The 19,168-nt window shown below is 43.1% G+C and overlaps 1 protein-coding gene across 1 annotated transcript; it reads left to right on the top strand.

Annotated features, from left to right (window-relative positions):
- The first annotated feature begins 4,613 nt into the window (after positions 1-4,613).
- On the top strand, positions 4,614-18,078 carry fzr (fizzy and cell division cycle 20 related). Its single transcript, XM_002057335.4, has 5 exons — positions 4,614-4,754; positions 7,297-7,549; positions 15,949-16,182; positions 16,251-16,385; positions 17,143-18,078. The coding sequence occupies exons 1-5, from the start codon at positions 4,633-4,635 to the stop codon at positions 17,833-17,835; spliced, it is 1,437 nt and encodes a 478-aa protein (XP_002057371.2). The 5' UTR covers positions 4,614-4,632; the 3' UTR covers positions 17,836-18,078.
- Positions 18,079-19,168: the final 1,090 nt, after the last annotated feature.

The raw sequence follows: 19,168 nt of genomic DNA, 5'->3' as shown, positions 1-19,168 counted from the left end.
GTACATAATAATCGTTAAAACAGCTGGTCGTGTTAAGTGTTGCTTGCCAGCTATCGATACGTATCGATAGTTTGTGAACATCCCTAACTAGCGCGACTCAAGACCAAAAAAAAAAAACGCTGCTTTTGGAGACAAATCAAACGGCGGTGAACAAGCGCGGACCGCAACGCAGCCAAAGCCAGCAACAATTTAAATAAACAACCAACAAAATTGTATGTTTGCCTAAAACGCGCGCCGAGTGCAACGTTGTTATAAAACTCGCTGTCAACGTCACTGCAACAAGAACAACCCTCGCGTCGCGTAATAATAAAAACGAAAACAGTTGTTTGTGTTCTTCAGCAGCGCTGGTGGTGGTGCTGGCCGCAGAGCAGCGATGCAGCAGCTACAACAAAATCAAAATTAACCGTTTTCGTTGTTTTTTGCGCGTAAAAACACTAAAGTTTAAATTTAGAGTCTGCAGCAATCTATTAAAAAACACAAAAACGTAAGTGCAGTGAGCTCATAAGCATGTGTGTTGCGCGCATTGTGCAATTGTAGAACAACAGTTAAACGATTAAAGTTCATTTGAATGCGCGTTGCACTATTTCCTAGCTATAGCTGTACATTGTGTGCGAGAGAGCGTGTGCATTTGTCTCTTTTTTTTGCTGGTGTGCATGCATGCGTGTGAGTGTGCATGCATGCGTGTGAGTGCGTGTGTGTGTGTGTGTGTGTGTGTGTGTGTGTGTGTGTGTGTATGCAGCTGCTATCTGCCTAGCTCTAGCAGTGCGTGCGCTTGCCTTAGTATTTGTGTGTGTGTGTGTGTGTGTGTGTAAGTGCACAATAAGCCAAACAACAACAAACCGAATTACTGCTAATTGTTTAATTAAATATTTAGTCAGCCGCAGACGCTACTAAATCTATTGCTGCCGCGCTCTCTTGGCCACTTGGCTTGGCCAGTGTCCTTGACATGATTACGGTTTCCGTTACGCTTTTGCACTATAAGCAGGGGGGGGGGGGGGCGTGCTTGTCTCTCTTTTTCTCTGGCTTTATGCGTGTGTGTGTGTGTGTGTGCGCGCGCGCGCGCGTGTATGTGTGTTTGTGTCTATCGATTGCTGCCTGCTGCGCCTGCATTGGCTCTCTCGCTCACTCTCGCTCTCGCTTTGGCCCAAAAAGGGGTGGCAAATTCTTTAGTTTTTTTTTTGTTGTGCTTTTTTTCTTTCTGTTGTCATGGCACATGTGAATCGTATCGTTGTTGTTGTTGTTGCTGTACGCCTCCTTCTCTTATCATATTCCCACACATGGCCTCAGCGCTCGTCGCGCTGCTGATAAGACCAACGGCAACCGCAACTGCAGCCGCAGCCGGAGGCGGATGAGGTGTGCGGTTATTGTAACTTGTCAGCCCATTTATATATATATATACCCCCCCCTCCCTCCCTCCCTCCCTCTGGACAAACTCACAACGTATTTATAGACGCCAAAGTTCAAGTGCAGCCTTCTATCGCTGTGGGAGCCGCAGCTGTGCCCCAGTTGGTGGCTCCGCTTTGTGGCATTATCTCAGCGTCTATAAATGTCGAACGGCTGTTGTCGACTTTTCCTGACCTTCGACAGCAGCACAGCCAGCGCCAGCGCCTGCACAGGGCGATCAGTGCTCCAAGCAGCATCCAAAAATAATCAACCAAAGCCACAGTGTGCGCACGCTATATGAAACCTATTGAGGCTGCATTAAAACGGGAGCTGTGTGAATGAAGAAATGATAAAAAAAATGAATTGAATGTGATCTATTTCAAAGATATTACGAGAATATTGTCCCTTGATAAAAAGTACATGCAGTACAGTGAATATCTTACATAAAATAATAAAAAAATAGTTCGAATTTGCAAATAATATTCTAAGTGCATATTTAAATACACGGTCAACATCTTCCACGATAGAAGTTATATAATAATCATATCTTAAGCACAAAAATGCGTATTTATTAATAGAGCTTTTGTCAAGAGATCGAAAAGTCGGCTTAAACCGAACGGCGGCTGATCTACTAAATTTTATATAACAGCTATAAGTTACAGTGTTAACTTTACAAATTGGTATATAGTCCTACTCCTCACCCTATGTTGACCCCTATTTCTATGCCTTATGGAAAATAATGCGGGTTTACTAATCAAACGCTTTGGGCTGTGATCGAAGTTTTTGAAATTTTATAATTTCAGCCAAACTTTTGGGAATTCTAAAGTAATTTTGCTATACCCTGTAGCCAGTGAAGGAAAGGGGGTTGCATGTGCGTTCACAGGCCTGCATATATAGTCTATACTTAACTGAGCCTTGAACTTACAGGGTATTGAGAGCAAATCGTGAATAACGATTGGGGTGCGAATGTCGCTGGTGCAGTGTATTCGCCAGTCTGTCCAACTTGGTTTTCTTGGGGTGGCAACACCGAAAAAAGAATATTTGCCTAAGGCCGTGCCGGCAAACTAACTGTACAAACAAATGAAAAGCTTTGGTGATGCAACCTGCGTTTCCAGCGAAGCTCAAGGCCTGACTTTTTTTCTCATACCAATCAAGCCCTTTCTGCCTCCCGTGGCACTTGTTGCTTATCGAGTCATACAGCTGGGCGCGACATGTTCAAGCAGGCAGTCCCTGGGATTGACTCATTTAGCATTTTGCTGCTGCCCGCATTGTTTATGTTTGCGCCGCGATAAGGCCTTATCAGCGCAGCAGAGCGCAGGGCCCGAAACGCGGCTCACGTCGTCTGAACCACCCCAAAAGAGGGCCATACATTTGATTGCCCTCTAATGTGTACCTGCACCAAGCAGCAGCTCTACCTGGCACAGCCTTAAATGTCAACTGGCCGACTGTGTCGAGTCAGTCAGTTGATGTTTGTCTACGTAGCCAGTTCGATAAATTTTCCATAAATACATAAATATATATGTATATATATATATATATATGTATATATATATGTATATGTATATATATATTTATTAATACATATATACATTTATACATCTGTATCTCTGTATATAGCCTGTAAATATATATTTTCTATGTAAAATCCTTAAAAACAAAATATAAATATCAAATTCTACAAAAGTTGAAAGCACGCTTGCCCAAAGACGACCACTGTAGGTATGTCTCTCTGTGTGTGTGTGTGTGTGTCTGTTGTGTGTGTGTGTGTGTCTGTTGTGTGTGTGTTAGTGCAAACACGGAAGTGTTTCAAGCTGCTTGCATTTCACGCTGCGCTGGGTACGTATAAGACAAAATCCCTTAACTCTCCCCCCCCCTCAGAGTCCAGCCTTTGATTTGTGTTCTCATTTTTTTTTTTATAGTTTTGTTTTTTGTTTTTTTTTTTTTTTCTATTGCGCCGGCGATCAGGCAACAAGCAACAGTTAACGCCCATTAACTAATTACCAGTAAGCACGTCAAGTGGGCAGCACTGGACCCGTGCCAACACTTGGCAGCACTGGCCAGAAGCTTCAAGCAAAAAATAGACGGGGACCATATTCTTTCAGTATGCGCATCGCATGCGTTGCGACGCATAACATTCGAACAACATGACAGCCGTTACAAATGGACGGACGGACGGACAGACGGATAGATACTCTATCTGAATGTGTGATTGACACGCCCACCAGCCCATTGGCAACAACTGGCTGAGGCCAGCATTGAAAGCTGCTTAAAACTAGCGCTCACACGCTCTCTCTCTCTCTCTCTCTCCCTTTCGCTAATTGTCGCTCCTTCTCTTCGTCTCCCTCCCACATTTTGGCCATATCTTGGAGGCCTAGAACCACGTTGTGCTCCATGTGGGCAGACATTGATTAATGAGCTGGCTTGCAAACTGTCGACCAAAAAATAAATTACAATTTTATTCAAATTTCATTTTTTTTTTTTTTTTTTTTGCCTAGTCACAATTCGTGCTTAGCCTTAGCATATACCCTGTAATATATGGAAAGCACAGCGAGCTTTTAATTGCGATTTCCTTTGCCTTAAGTGCAAATCTTTTCAGCTATTGCAGCATGCTCCATTTGTGTGCGTATAATTACAGGGTATATGCAGAAGACATAAGAACAAGCTCGACACATTTAAATCAATTCTAATTAACTCTAACACGCTTCACCCCGCGCCCTCTCTCTCTCGCTCTCTCTCTCTTTACAGCCTCGATAAAGCTATATATCACGCAGATATACCCCACACATACATACATACATTTATATTATTATATATTTGTATATGTATATATATGTCTACAGCTCGGCAATACCAAAGTAGAAGAAGCACAAGAAGAAGAGGAAGCAGCAGCAGCTGAAGCTGAAGCAGAAGCAGAAGACGATCCACGAAAAAGAACACAAAAGGCGCATTTGTTGTTGCTCTCGAGTTACCAATTTTGGTATCTAACGCAATTTTCGTCGTTGAATTTTGTTGTTGCAATTGGTTAGAGTTGGCAACAAATTCTGTATTTTTTATTTTCCTGTTGTTGGGTTTTTTTTTTTTTTTTTTTTTTTGTGTTTGTTTGTTGTTTCCTGTTTTATCCACGAAACGCGAACCAGTTGTGTTGTGTTCCAGCAAAATAAACCGCAACACTTAACCGATTCGAATCGGGTACAAGAAAAAAAAAAAAGAAAAGAAAAGTAAGAAGAAAACGCAAAATAACAGTTCACAATGTTCAGTCCGGAGTTCGAGAAGCGCATCCTGAAGCATATCAGTCCCGTGGCCAGAAATCTATTTGATAATCTGGAATCGTCGACGACGCCAACATCGCTGGATCGTTTCATACCCTGCAGGTGAGTGAACTTTACAATTTTACAATCACAAACCAAACCTCCTCCACCCCCCCCCTCAACCGCCCATGACAATGTCCGGCTCAGGGTCCGTTAGTTTGTGCTGCGTCACCTTTTCCGCTTGCCAACCAGCTCGAAGAGCTCAAAGAACAAATCATAAACAAGAACAACAACAACAATACACCTACCCTCCCCACGTGCCCCCGCCACATTTTCCGGCTGGCTGCAGCTTGTTGAGCTAACGGAACCACAAAAGCCAACACAGACACGAGATCACGTCCAGTGTCAGACTTTTTCCCGCTGTTCCAAGCTGCTCAGCTCACCTTACCCCTCCGCCCAGCTGCCGGCCGCACGACTGTGGCTCGCCTCGATTGCTGCTAATGAGCTGTGCTGGCAACCAGTTGCCTAGTGTTGCATGCCACAAACACCATACACACACACTCGCACAGGTATCGCTGTATCTGTGTACCTGTGCTTCTTTGCCTATGTAGTTGTATCTGTTATGAAACTTCCGCATCTTGCTGTCGACTTGTTTTTCTTGTAACTTACATACAATTCCATGCCTATTTTCGTGTACATTCTATTGCAGAGAGTTTGTACCTTCATCTGGCTTTTTCACTTGCCAAACAAGATCAAGAGTGTTTTTTCTTCTGCTATTATTTAAGCCCAATAGTAGCTGCCTCTCCGATCTCTTAATATATATTTATATGAATATATTGCGTTCTGTTCATGGGAGAACCTATCGATGGCAATTCTCCTGTCTCCTTTCATTCCCACAATATCGATAAATATCGAACATATCGATCTACTAAAAACTGCAGACTACAATATGCATTGCATTTATAAGGATGCCCGCCCATAACGTACGCAGAACCCTTATTTTTGGTTAGCTCCTTTCAATTTGAAAGTATCGATAACTATCGATTTTAATTATCGACCTAACATTGGCTTAACTCTTAACAGCTGCTGTTAGTGCGCTGCAAAGCTGGCTGCACAGTTATCAATGCCTACGGCTGGGGGCAAGCGTCTCTTGGCCTGTTTCACCTGCTGCCTTTGATTGAATTGTCGTTGTGCCAAGTGCAGCCCTCCCCTCCCTCCAACTACATACACACACGCTGTCATTTACCTTGTCCGTTTGCTTATGGAATTGATTTATTGTAGGTGGAAGTAGGTGCTTGAAATGCGTTTGCCAGATAAGCAGCCGGGAGGTGGCGGGTGCGGGCTGCGTGGGGCTCAGGTGTAAAGCGGCAAGCGACGCATGTTGCATGCCTAAACAGATTGTTGTGCCTGTGTGTGTGTGCAATGCAATTCAATAGCCCTCTTCCTGTCTGTTGTCCCCTCCTCTAACCATATTTTGTTCATATATTTTTTTTTTGTACCCTTGTTAATTTTTAGTTTTTTTTTTTTCGTTTGAATTTTGGGGGGAGGTTAAAATTCTCTCACACTTGGCCACAAGTTTCATGGCGAATTCGCCAAGTTGGCAAATTTGCGAATTTGCCAATTTGTGCAAATGTTGCGAATTTGACATTCAAAATGTGTTTTTTTTTTTTTTTTTGCTTTTTGCACGTTGCACACGTTTTTTATGTTTTATGAGCAAAAATAATAACAATTGTTTGCCCACTTCCCCGCAATTTGCTGCGAACTTATTGTTTGCATTACGTGGCGCGTCAGGTAATATCCAGGAGTGAAGTGGGGTGTGGGGGGGGGGGGGGTGGTTGCCGCACCGTGCACAGACACGAAGGGTGTTAAGAGTCATATTGGGGTCCCCTTCGCGCCAGACACACAGCGCACAATTGAATTTGAACGCGTTTGCATAAATTTACTTGTGCAATTGTTATTGCTGTTGTTGTTGTTGTTGTTATTGCTGATTGTATAAATAATTTATATTTTGGCAAAACTTTTTGCCATGCTTTGTGCCTAGCTAGCGAAAAAAAAGCAGAAGTGCCATGAGCAAAACACAGATCAGAATGCGGCCAGGCGAGAGTCTGCACGACTCGCAGTTGCCCTGTCCCTTTGCCCAACTTTAGTGCGAGTATGAGACACATTGACAGCTTTTCGCCAGCGCGATAGTAAAGCGATAGCTATGTAATATGGCTTGCTGTAGAACTGACTGTGCAGAAAAGCGTTTCTTCGCCTGGCAGCTAGAAGAGAGTAAGACACAGAAAATACGACAGTGTCGCTTGGGTGATAGAAAAGCGATAGAAATGCGATACAGAAGGTGAAAGGAAGCGTTCGGCTAGGCAAATGGTTAAATGGAGAACATTACGCCTGGCTGATGAGCGAGTATCGCTTGGAGGATATATTTGCGATATGCAGACGCATTTTTGAGTAAATAAATTCTTCTTCGCTGCTTCGGACTGTGCCCTGCCTCTCGATCTTACTTTGATTACAGGGTATATACCATGTATAAATAAGCAGGGAGCAGAAAAAATGCATTAAATATAAATCTCAGCCTTTCCGTTTTAATTTACATTAATTGCAATTATTATCATATATACAAGTATTTGCTCTAATCTGGCCCCAAACCCGATCTCGTATCACGCAGGGCGCACAACAATTGGCAAACGAGCTTTGCGTCCATTAACAAGTCGAATGATAACTCGCCGCAGACAAGCAAGAAGCAGAGGGATTGCGGCGAAACGGCACGCGATAGTCTGGCCTATTCGTGCCTGCTGAAGAACGAGCTCCTTGGCTCGGCCATAGACGATGTGAAGACCGCCGGGGAGGAGCGCAACGAGAACTCATATACGCCGGCGGCCAAGCGCAGCCTCTTCAAATATCAATCACCCACCAAGCAGGTAAGACACCGCCGCCCCTGCCCCCTCTTTATTATTATTATTATAAGTATCGTCCCGAAACACCCCTTGAACTATATATTTTTTCTTCTTCTTGGTTTTTTTTTTTTTTTTTGCAATTGTGAGATACTTTGCACTAATTGAATTTGCAGCCAGCTTCTTGTTGAGTGTGTGAAATATTTAATTGAGCCAATGGCTTCTTTTGTGCGCAGCTTTTCTGCTGCGTCTGTCGGTGAGTGGACTATTTGGGTTGAATGCACTGCAGCGGGTCAGGCAGCTCTCGCCGCCATGTCTAGACCAAAAGAAAAGTCGGTGGTTCGACGCCTGATTGTTGGTTATTTTGATACAACTCTAAAAACAGGCTTACGTGGCTTTCATAGTTTTTGGAATAAAATTTCTATTGAAAATATTGCAAGACATGAATATTTCCATATAGAGGCCTTTTTCAACAACAGGACGTAATAGGGCTGTAGTCGGAAGTGCCCGGCTACCGGAGCCTACTTCTTCTACTTACACCAAATGCAGCTCAAGGAAAGGATACTTGACCTGTTTCAGCTATTCTAGAAGCTGCATATTAAATTTGAGCTAGATATCGATTGTTATCGATTGCTCGGAATGGAGGCAACTTATCGATTCTCGTAGTCGAACTCGTATGATAGATACTTGATCTATGTATATAGTATATAGATACTATTCTAGAAGCTAAATGTCTGGCCCTTAAAGCTAGATAACGATTCTTATCGAAATCTCGGAAAAGGGGCAATTTATCGATTTTCGTAGTCGAACTCGTATGACAGATACTCGATCTCTTTATACTATTCGTCTAGCTCCTATAGATTCTGAGACAGACTCGGCGATTGAAGCTGACCAAGAATATATATATATATATATACACTATTTCCTTTTCGACTATTTTGAATGGGTGCAATCCAAAGAGTTGCCTCCTCCTTTTAAGCTCAGTTGTAATTAGCAGTTATTATTATATATCTTCTATCTCAAGATCCCAGGAGTTATATTTGACAGAAGTTTACAGCAACAAGGCATGCGAATAAGTTAAAAGTTGAAAATAACCATCAGATCGGGCTAAAGACTATCATCAAAAAGGAGTCAATGTCGATCGCTTGTCTCTTGTCTGACTTTACTTTTTAAACAAGTTAAAGCAGGGTCGGGGGAGGGGGGAGGAGTAGGAGGAGGGGGAGGGACTGTCTGTCTAGCCTCTATTTGGCCTGCGTACGTGTGGGCCAATATATTGGCCATTATTTATGGCAGCTACATTGCGGCCGCACATAATTGAATTATATATGATTTGTTATGACCAGGGCTCAAACAAACAAAAAAAAAAATCGCTTGGCCACTTGCGACTGCTCCCGCCAGTGTAGGGGGGGGTGTTCACAGTTTTGTGTTAATTGTGTGGGCGTGATGTAGATGAATGGCCGCTGATTGAAGCGACAATTTCCATAGGTTTTGGCCCCCGGTTTAGAAACCACTCGCAAGCCAAATCTCGAGCCCATTAATCAAAAGTCCAAATGCCCGGGCAAAAATTTGTATAACCTGTGCCCATTCACAATATGCACAACAGGGTGTTTTAGCTTTGCGCAGCAGCATGTTACAGCCAAAGTACATAGATATTTACCTGATACGGCTAAAGAGGCTGCGTCGATAGGGTCACGGGTTCCACTAATTACTTGAGTTAGATCTTAAATATAGAAGCCTCTAGGTACATTATGCTTTGTTCGATATAGATGGGAAAGTTTTCATTAGGAGGATTCACATAGATGCTGCCCGAAGTGTACAGAGTATCAGTTGATCGGTTACCCAATCTTGGCTAACGTGAGGTTTGTTGCCAAATGAATTTGGCCAGAATATGGCATGTTAATGGAGCTGCCGCTGCCGCTGCCTGAAGGCACATGCTTATGGTTATGTGCCCGCGCCCCGCTCCCCTTTAGGCAGTCTAAAGTCACGATCTCGATGTCTGGCTGGTCTGGGCTGTACATTGCGTGCGCGTTATTGACTCAAGTGTCGTTTTAGACCACTGAAGTAGTTGGGCCCAAATGAGCCGCAGACTCAGAAATACCAGAGCTTCGGGTTCGCAGCTCAAATCTCAAGAATATGGGCCTTTGTTCGTCGCTGCGTCGCTCCTTTTGTTGCTGCCTGTTGTTGTTGTTGTTGTTTTTCAACTGGCAACGTGTCAACTGTCAAAAATTAGTCAAAGCAAATGCGAATGAACAACGCTGCCCACTTGGAGACGTGCGTCTGTCGGCGCGGCAATTGAGGCAACATAAATCTGATAAGCGCGCAAATATGTCAGCCCCAACAGCTGATGATGAAAAACGTGGCCCACACACAAAAAAAAAACAGTTGCCTCTTCAGTGGCAAGTGGCAACAGTTGGATAGAAATAGCTAAAAAACAAAAAAATGAAAGAAACACTCGACAAAATGTAAACGTCCAAACACAGGCCAAACAGTTGAACAAATCAACTAAGAACCGGCTGTACCAACAACAACAACACCTGTGAAGAAATCAAGGTATGTTAACCCCAAACCGAGCTGAACCGATCCGGTCTGCAAGAGAGAGAAAGAGAGAGAGAGGGGGGGAAATGGGAAAGGAGGTGTGGGGGCAACTTTTCATATACATATCTTTCCATTCCACCTGACCAAACAGTTTTCACAAACCGGTTAACAGCGATAAATAAATAAATACAAATACAATAGTTAGATATGCCATTAGATAGATAAATAGATGGATGGATAAATAGATGCATTGATAGAAAAGTAAATATGAAGACAAATATGGTGCGTTATTTATACTTTTGTTGATGAATGGAAAGCTTAAAATATATATCATGTAAGTGGGATCGATGCATATATAGATAGACCATATAATATAAAGCTGGAGAGATATGCAAAAGATTATACAGTTAGAGAATTAACGGATATAGATATAGAGATAGATGATTTTGATAAATGGATGGAATGATAAAAGTATAGATAGATAGAGATAGAAATCAAGAGACACGCAGACAGCAAAGACTGATAAGTACAGGGTATAAGAATAAGATACTTAAGCTTAAGCAAATCAGCTCTACGAGAGCAATAAATGGATGTCAAGATAAAGATGAATGTACAGATGCATATGTATCTACACATATATAATATATGAGAGATAGAGAGTTCGATTGGATTAGATACATCAACAGCTATTTATATAATAAACTAAGTTTATCTGCAAGGGAAATGAGATAGATGGATAGATGAGAAGATAGATAGATAGATTGAAATAGGGAAAGAAGTAAAGGAAACGTGGCTTAACTATAGTACATAGACAGATATAGACATATATAGCTATACTATATAATATAGTTTATATACATATATATTGCATATAGCTTAATCAAACTTGGCCCATTCGATTTTCGTTCTTTCTTTTTTTTTTTTTTTTCTAACTTGGCTTCATCTCAGGCCGCATTTTTTTCCCTTGAACATAGTTTTCTCTGTGGTTTTCCAATTGAATGTGTTTTTTTTTTTTTAAACTCACCCCCCCTCGAAAAACCTTTATGGGCCCGTTCACTGAGCCCTCATCAATTATGGCCAAAAGCTAAAAACTAAAAACTAAACGAAACAAATTAACAAAAATGAACAAAAAGCCGTCGCTTTAACATTTCTGGGCAGCTTGTTGTGCACCTGTTTGGTCAACATTTTGTGAGTGGCCATTATAGAATTGTCTTCCCATCCCCCCCCCCCCTCCCCCCATACCCTACCCTTCTTGCCATAGCCAGCTTGCGCTGCGATCAACACTTGTTGCTGTTTATTTTATTGTTATTATTATTATTAATTTATGCAGCAGACATTTGCATTAGCATAAAATTAAGCTAGCCGAGCTCTGCGAGGTTTTGCTCAATTTTGTGGGAGCGGTAGTGGGGGGGGGAGGCATTGGATCTCGCGCTCGCGACAGGTTCAAACTTGCGCTGGTTCGAACCCGCCAAAGCCCAGTCATTTAGCCATAACCCAAAAGGCCATTCGCTTTCCCATTATCGTGATCATTAACATTCTCATTTACCTCGCGCTCCCCTCCGTTCGCCCTCCGTTCGCTTGCCAGCATTTGGTTAGGCTTTAAGTTGTTGTGCTTCCTCTTCCTCTGTCTCATCTGCTGCTGCTGCTTGTTCTTCTTCTTCAACTGCCGCTGCTGCTGGTTGGCTGTTTGTTTATTTAATTTATGAGCTGTGCCTGCCAAGCGCCGCCCACAAAGCACTTTAGCAGCAACAACAACAACAAAAGCCGGCCGGCAATGACCATTCCATTCCGCGCATTCCCATCGTTCCACTTGAATCGAACATTCCGTTTCATTCCATTCGTTTCGATTCGCTTCGATTCGCTTCGATTTGCTACGTTTTCGATTCCTCCACAAAATCTCACGAACTTTTACTTTATTTGGCTGCCGCGATCATTTTGTTCAACAGATCTTCGATCTAAAAAAAAAAAAAAAAATAGACAAATCTTTCCAATAATTATTGTGTTCTAATTGCGCAGACTGTACTTTTGCGGCGTAGCCAGAATGGGCGGCAAACATTTGCCAGGCATTTCTTCGACTCCAAATGGGGTTCATACGTGATTCAATGATTTGGGCGTGAAATAAGACTAAACACAGCCGGAATATGGGTGGAAATAATGAGTGTCTTTTCCAGCTTCCTCTAGATATTAGATATTAGATTATAGATTGATTTTTTCTTTTGCTATTACTTTATTATATAAATACTTGTGGTTTTTAAGGCATATGGAAACCTAGCTCTGATTTTCATAGCTTTATTAAGTAATCGATTTATTGGCTTGGCGTCAGATCCAACTTCAGATTTGCTGTCTAGATATTCCAAAGATATCTGGCGCAGCTATCGAAATGCTTTAAACAAGTCGACTTGTGATGCCGACTAGGTTTCTATTATTGCACACAGCTTCCATATACCCTGTAAAAGGCACTGAGGGCGTTTCTGTAGCTAGTTAAACTGACCCAACGAACTCTGAGACTGCAATAGCTAGAGTTGAACAGTTTGTCTATGCTCTACAATGCCAAGCATATGCAATTTATGCAACTATAGGGTATGTGTGTCAGTCGTGTACGTACACTCTAAATCGCAACGTACAGGGTATTTGCATAGTTTATTAACGACAAGAACAATGACAACGTCTGTTGGCCGATGACGAATGACACATTCAAATGACAACAAACAAGACTACAACATAATAAGAAGAAGAAGAAGCAGAAGCTGTTAGCAAAGGCCAAGACAGAGAGAGAGAGAGAGAGAGAGAGAGAGGAAAGGGAGGAGAAGCAGAAGGGAGGTGAAAGATTTAATCGAAAAAGCGACAACGTTCGTTTGCGAATTCAGAGTTGGATTTCCTCAGCGTTTGCTGTCGCCGTTTCACAATTGAATTTCTAATAGGCTTAGGCCAACACACACACACACACACACACACACACCTGGCTAGGGCCAGGCACTTGGCATCGAAAAGCATTTAAATTTAATGGCAGTTGCTTGTACGCTTTATGGGCCCACGGACCAAGCCAGACCCGGCCAGACTAGGCCGTGCCGGGCTGGCGGCGCAGCGGGCTGCTCGGCTATTTAAAACTGTTTAACTGCCCTGTGTGCTCGGCATTCCCAGAAAGCGGCAAACCAACATCATCAACAACAACAACAACAACAACAGTCACAGCAAAACAGTCCAAACAGAGCCATTAAAATGTACTTTTTCTTATACCCTGGCCGAGGGTATTATAACTTTGTCTCGCAATTTGCAACACGTAGAAGATGTCTCCTTTGCCGAGCCCATTAAGTGTATATATTCTCGATCAGCATTAACAGCCGCGTCGATATAGTCATATCCCTCTGCCCATCCGTCCTTCTAGCCGTCAATTCCTCTGTGCGTCTGTTTGTTTCTATGCGAACTTGTCGCTCAGCTTTAAAGCTGTCGTCATGAAACTTTGCAGAAGTTCCGCTTTCTGTTGCACTCAGTACATATGTATGACTGGATCGGATTACCATATCATAACTGTGCTTCTTATAAACGGGCAAAAGATTGGCTCTGCAAGGGTATTAAATCTTCGACGTGCCGAAGTGTTTCCTTAGTTCTGGTTATTTTTTTCTCTGGTTTTCCCTGACCAAGTGCAAAGTGGGCATTAAGGGCAGATACCCTGCCCCTCAGCTGAACGCTGCCTCTGTCCAGTCGCGTAATCTTCAGCCATTGAAGCGACACGCAATTTGAGGCACATACAACACCAACACACACACACACACACACACACACACACACACTGCGCACACTCTGCTCTGTTGTTAATGTCATTAACTTCCGCGTATTCTTTTTTTTTATATACCCTGAAACCATTGGAAATGGTTAAATAGGGTATAAGGTAGTTCTGCATAGTATTTGTGACAGACAAAAGATATATAATTGATCTGGAAGACGAACTGAGTTCTTCTGGTCATGTTCGTCTGTCGATATGAGAACTCATCGATTGAAATTAAAAAAAATATATATGTACTATGCTTTTTTCGATATCACTTTTGAGATTTGATTTACAATAGGGTTCCCTGTGGCTCTAACAGATTCTTAAGTTTTTAACTTTTTAAATGCCGTCCCCATAAAATTCGAAAAATTGTTGCATCGTGCGTTTTGATATATATTATATAATATATATTGTTATATCGATAAATATCGAAGGAGCTCATTTTTCAGTTAGAGCCTGAGCTTTGGTATACACAGACATCTGTATGTCATCTTTAGACCTTACAAATGTGCTACAGATCGGACTATGAACACCGAAGTTAATCAGGATGCATTTCGCATACATAGAGTAGAATTGAGGGGCAGAAGAAGCACGGAGAAGGAAGCTAAAATGTTTGTTAGGGTATCTCCTAGTGGGGCACACCCAACTAGAGCAGTCTTGCTTAGTTTCTTGTGCATCGACTCAGCTCTTAGCTCATAACTCTCTCTATCTCGGTTGCCCCCCGGCTGCCCTTTCGCTCGCTAATTGAATTAAATTTTAATTTGCTAAACTCATTAAGAACCAACCCGAAATTCAGCTTAAGCAGCGTCAAGAGGCACTCTGACCGCCGCCTCGCCTCCACCTCCTCCTCCCCCCCTCCGGGTGGACTTTATCCAAGCCATCGGCCGGGCAATGGACTTCCCAACGCTTATCGCGAACAAACACTTGCGTATCGCATGCGTTCATCTTAGGGGGGTTTGTCTGTTTGCCAGCTTGAGCGGAAGCTCTCAAGAACTAACGAACTGCTGACCACGTAATGCAAGCAATGACAACTTTTGACAAACTTCCAAATAACTCAGTTATTTCCAAAAAAAAAAAAAAAAAAAAAAAAAAAGAAAAAGATAAGTGTGCGAACTGCACATTTGAGAACTGACTGTAGTTTATGACATTGCGTGTCCGAGAATTATTGGATATGCCATAAAACTGTCTCTTTCGACGTAAAAGCCAGAAAACTGGAAAATCCACCGACAAGTGTGGAAAAATCGTGGAAATCGAAATCGTTTGCCTAAGATCTTTATGCAAATGCATTTCTCGTTGACGAAAACGGGGTTCAGAGGTTGCATGAGCCAAAGTCTATTTTTAAATTCTGCTTATGCTCAAAGCTGCTCTTCATTGTTGAAAATACAAAATACGTAATTCAACGTCTTATCAAGCCCATTCCACGAGAGTGAAATGATCATGATTCATCCGATTTACTTAAAACTCATTTTCGGCGGAAGATGGCTGGATGCACTAGATAAATCTATCAGATTTAACTTGAATGGATGTAACTGCAGATTGTTGTGTTAAATTTGGCATGCGAATATCGGATTGCGGTACGCACAGCTGTCTTGTCTTGGCCCTGCGCATTTTAAATGCCGCATTGCGTAAGCTGCCCCGCCACCCCAAAGAGAGAGAGAGAGGGAGAGAGGGGGGGGGGGGTAGGGAGTAACCACGCATACGCTTAACACACTTCTGTCGCACGCATTTTCTATGCAAACGAGCGGAAAGACAAGCCGAGAGAAGTGGAGAGAAATGGAATGGAATGGAGTGGAGTGGAGAGGAGAGGAGGCTACACGCAGTGCGTGCCCGAATGCATGGTGGTCCGTTTCGCGAGGGGGAACTGTGGGGAGGGTGGTCGACGGCGGAGCATTAGGTAGGCAGATCAAATGCGGACGCGGTCGCTGCTTTTAGCACGCTGGCGTTAATTGCCGCGCCAAGTACGCGGCGAGCAAACAAAATTGAGAGGTTTCTTTGCTCAACTGATTTGGTGGGAGGGGGGGCCGGGGAGACTCGCTTTGGCCAATTTGGCGCTTAGCTGCAACTGTAACAGTTGACTAATTGATTCGCTAAACTGTTTGTTCTCCCTTCTATTTCCTATACGCAGGACTATAATGGGGAGTGCCCGTACTCGCTGTCGCCGGTGAGCGCCAAGAGCCAAAAACTATTGAGATCGCCACGCAAAGCAACCCGTAAGATATCAAGAATACCATTTAAGGTATTGGATGCACCGGAACTGCAGGATGATTTCTATTTAAATCTGGTCGATTGGTCATCGCAAAACGTGCTCGCCGTCGGCCTAGGCAGCTGTGTCTATTTGTGGAGCGCCTGCACCAGTCAGGTGATTATAGTTAACAATGAAAACTGAAACTGTATTCCAACTAATGTGATTCGCTTTTCTCCATGCAGGTAACCCGCCTGTGCGATCTCAGTCCAGACTCCAATACGGTCACATCTGTGTCATGGAACGAACGTGGCAATACCGTCGCTGTTGGCACACATCATGGCTACGTCACAGTTTGGGACGTGGCAGCCAATAAGCAGGTGAGTGACGAGTAGCAACTAGCGAGTAAATAGCATTTAACAACGAGTGGGACGTATCGACTGACAGAAGACTAGTAACAAGTGACGAGTACTTAGTGATCGATAGCGTGAAGTGACTAACGCGAAACATATAACGGCAAACCTTTAATGTGTGACGAGAATCGCGTAACTGTGAGTAAAAAACAAGCAGAGAGTGGCGAGTAAATGACGAGTAGTGTGTTTATCAAGCTTAACTTAATCAGTTGTAAATAAGAAGAGCTAGTTCCGCATAATGCGACGAGTGGCGGCGATTGAGAATGTAAGTTGCTTGAAACGACATTAGCGAGCGGCGAGTATATGACTGTGTAGCAACGATTGTGCAAAAGCACGAATAACGAACTTAGTTCAATAAATATAGTATATAGCATTAAATCCATCAAATAACGAGTAAGTAGTTAGCAACAAGAAGGGAGTAACAAGTGCCCGATAACGCGAGACAGGTACACCAGCGAGAGTAATAATGAAGAGCTTCTGAGTGTCGAGCAACGGGCGAGACAAGCTTAGCAAAGGATATAAAATACATCAAGCGACGAGTAGATGGTAACGATTGACGAGTAACGAGAGATAGGTAGTAAGAAGCATGGAATGAGTAACAGTTAACAGACCATTAGCGAAATGGCAAAATGCAAGGAACGAGTGACGAGTAGCTAATAACGAGTTACAGGCGAGAAGGAACCAGCTTACCGAGCTCAACTAACTGAACTTCAATTGCTTGCAGATCAATAAACTGAACGGCCATTCGGCACGCGTGGGCGCACTTGCCTGGAATAGCGACATTCTGTCAAGCGGTTCGAGAGATCGCTGGATCATACAACGGGACACAAGAACGCCGCAGCTACAGTCAGAGCGTCGTCTGGCTGGGCATCGTCAGGAGGTGTGCGGATTGAAATGGTCGCCGGATAATCAGTATTTGGCCAGCGGCGGCAACGATAATCGCCTGTACGTATGGAATCAGCATTCGGTGAATCCGGTGCAATCGTATACGGAGCATATGGCCGCTGTGAAAGCAATCGCCTGGTCGCCACATCATCACGGCCTGCTGGCCAGCGGCGGCGGCACAGCGGATCGCTGCATACGCTTCTGGAACACGCTGACGGGCCAGCCCATGCAGTGCGTGGACACAGGCTCGCAGGTGTGCAATTTGGCCTGGTCAAAGCACTCATCGGAGCTGGTCTCCACGCACGGCTATTCGCAAAACCAAATACTCGTCTGGAAATATCCATCGCTGACACAGGTGGCCAAGCTAACCGGTCACTCCTATCGTGTCCTCTATTTGGCGCTAAGTCCCGACGGTGAGGCGATTGTCACCGGTGCCGGTGACGAGACGTTGCGATTCTGGAATGTGTTTAGCAAGGCGCGCAGCCAGAAGGAGAACAAGTCTGTGCTCAATCTGTTTGCCAATATCAGATAGATTTGATGGCGACATCCGGCTACAGATGGGGGCACGCCCCAACAGTCGAGCGTGCGTTGACTGAACGAGGCGCCAAAGGCAACCAACCAACCAACCAACCAACCAACCAACCAACCAACCAAGCAACCAATCAGCCAATCAATCAATTAATCTTCAAACTGGGGGCTAAAGACGCATCCACATAGGGCACTATGTGAATATGTGTTGATTTAACAATATTTACTAAATTTATGTTAAACTTTATTGTCGATACTGTTCGATGCTTCTCTATGTGTAAGTTTTGGGCCGGGGCAAACTTCTGGTGAGAATTGTGGTTCAACATCAAAGCAAAAGAAAAAAAAGAAAAAGAAAAAGAAAAAAAAAACGAACAACAAATACAACAAAATTTTAGTCAGTGCAGCGCTAAACCATATTTAAAAGAATAATCAAGCTTATAACTTAGTCAAAGTATCCTTTTAACCCCCACACGCCACACACACCACACACACCACACACACACACACATAGACTCCGGATGCATCCGGAATACCTACAATAAGTCCAAAATATTGTTTATATTTAAGTATGTAACTATAGCGTTTATTTAGACGCACTGCATTAAGTAATTCGGTACATTGATGTAATTGTACTTCTAATCCAAGAACCAGAACTGAAAAACGGTTTAAGTTAAGCCAAATGCTAAAAATCCTAAACTTAACTAATTGAAATCTATATATACTATATGCTATACATACATACATGTATACATACCGATTTTTTTTCTCTTTGTATACTAAAAAAAAAAAAAAAATAACCCAAACTTAATCAATTTTTTTTTGTGCTTAGCTTGTAAGCATTTATTATTTGCAATTGCAATATTATTATATTTGTTTTTTTTTTTTTTTTTTTTTTTGTAACACACACACGTACACGCAACACATGTATATTAAATAAATTTATACAATTTCAAAAGAAAACGGTTTGTTGCTCCAAAGTATCGATACCCGACATTGAACGGCGAGTGGAATTTAAATGTTAGCCTAGACACACACACAACACGAATTTGCCATCCACAATTGTACAGCCGCATGGTTTGCAACTGTGCTAAGCGCTGGTCACACTTATTTTGGTCTGTTTGCAACAACCAACCACAACAAAGCTGTGCAAAATTAAACGGAGCTTTTTCTCAAGCTTTTTCGGCCGTGTAAATGCAATTCAAAACGCTTCCAGGTACGATTTTGCTCGCTCGCTGCAGCTTCCGACGGACGCAACGCCCCCGCCAGCGCGCGCCTCAAGCTTCTAGCCGCGTCTGCTGCTTGTCTCAATGTGTGTGTGTGTGTGTGTGTGTGTGTGT

The sequence above is a fragment of the Drosophila virilis genome, chromosome X, assembly GCF_030788295.1.
Source record: "Drosophila virilis strain 15010-1051.87 chromosome X, Dvir_AGI_RSII-ME, whole genome shotgun sequence".
Taxonomy (NCBI): domain Eukaryota; kingdom Metazoa; phylum Arthropoda; class Insecta; order Diptera; family Drosophilidae; genus Drosophila; species Drosophila virilis.
The sequence above is the reverse complement of the archived record's forward strand: the minus strand, read 5'-3'. Positions and strand labels throughout refer to the sequence as shown.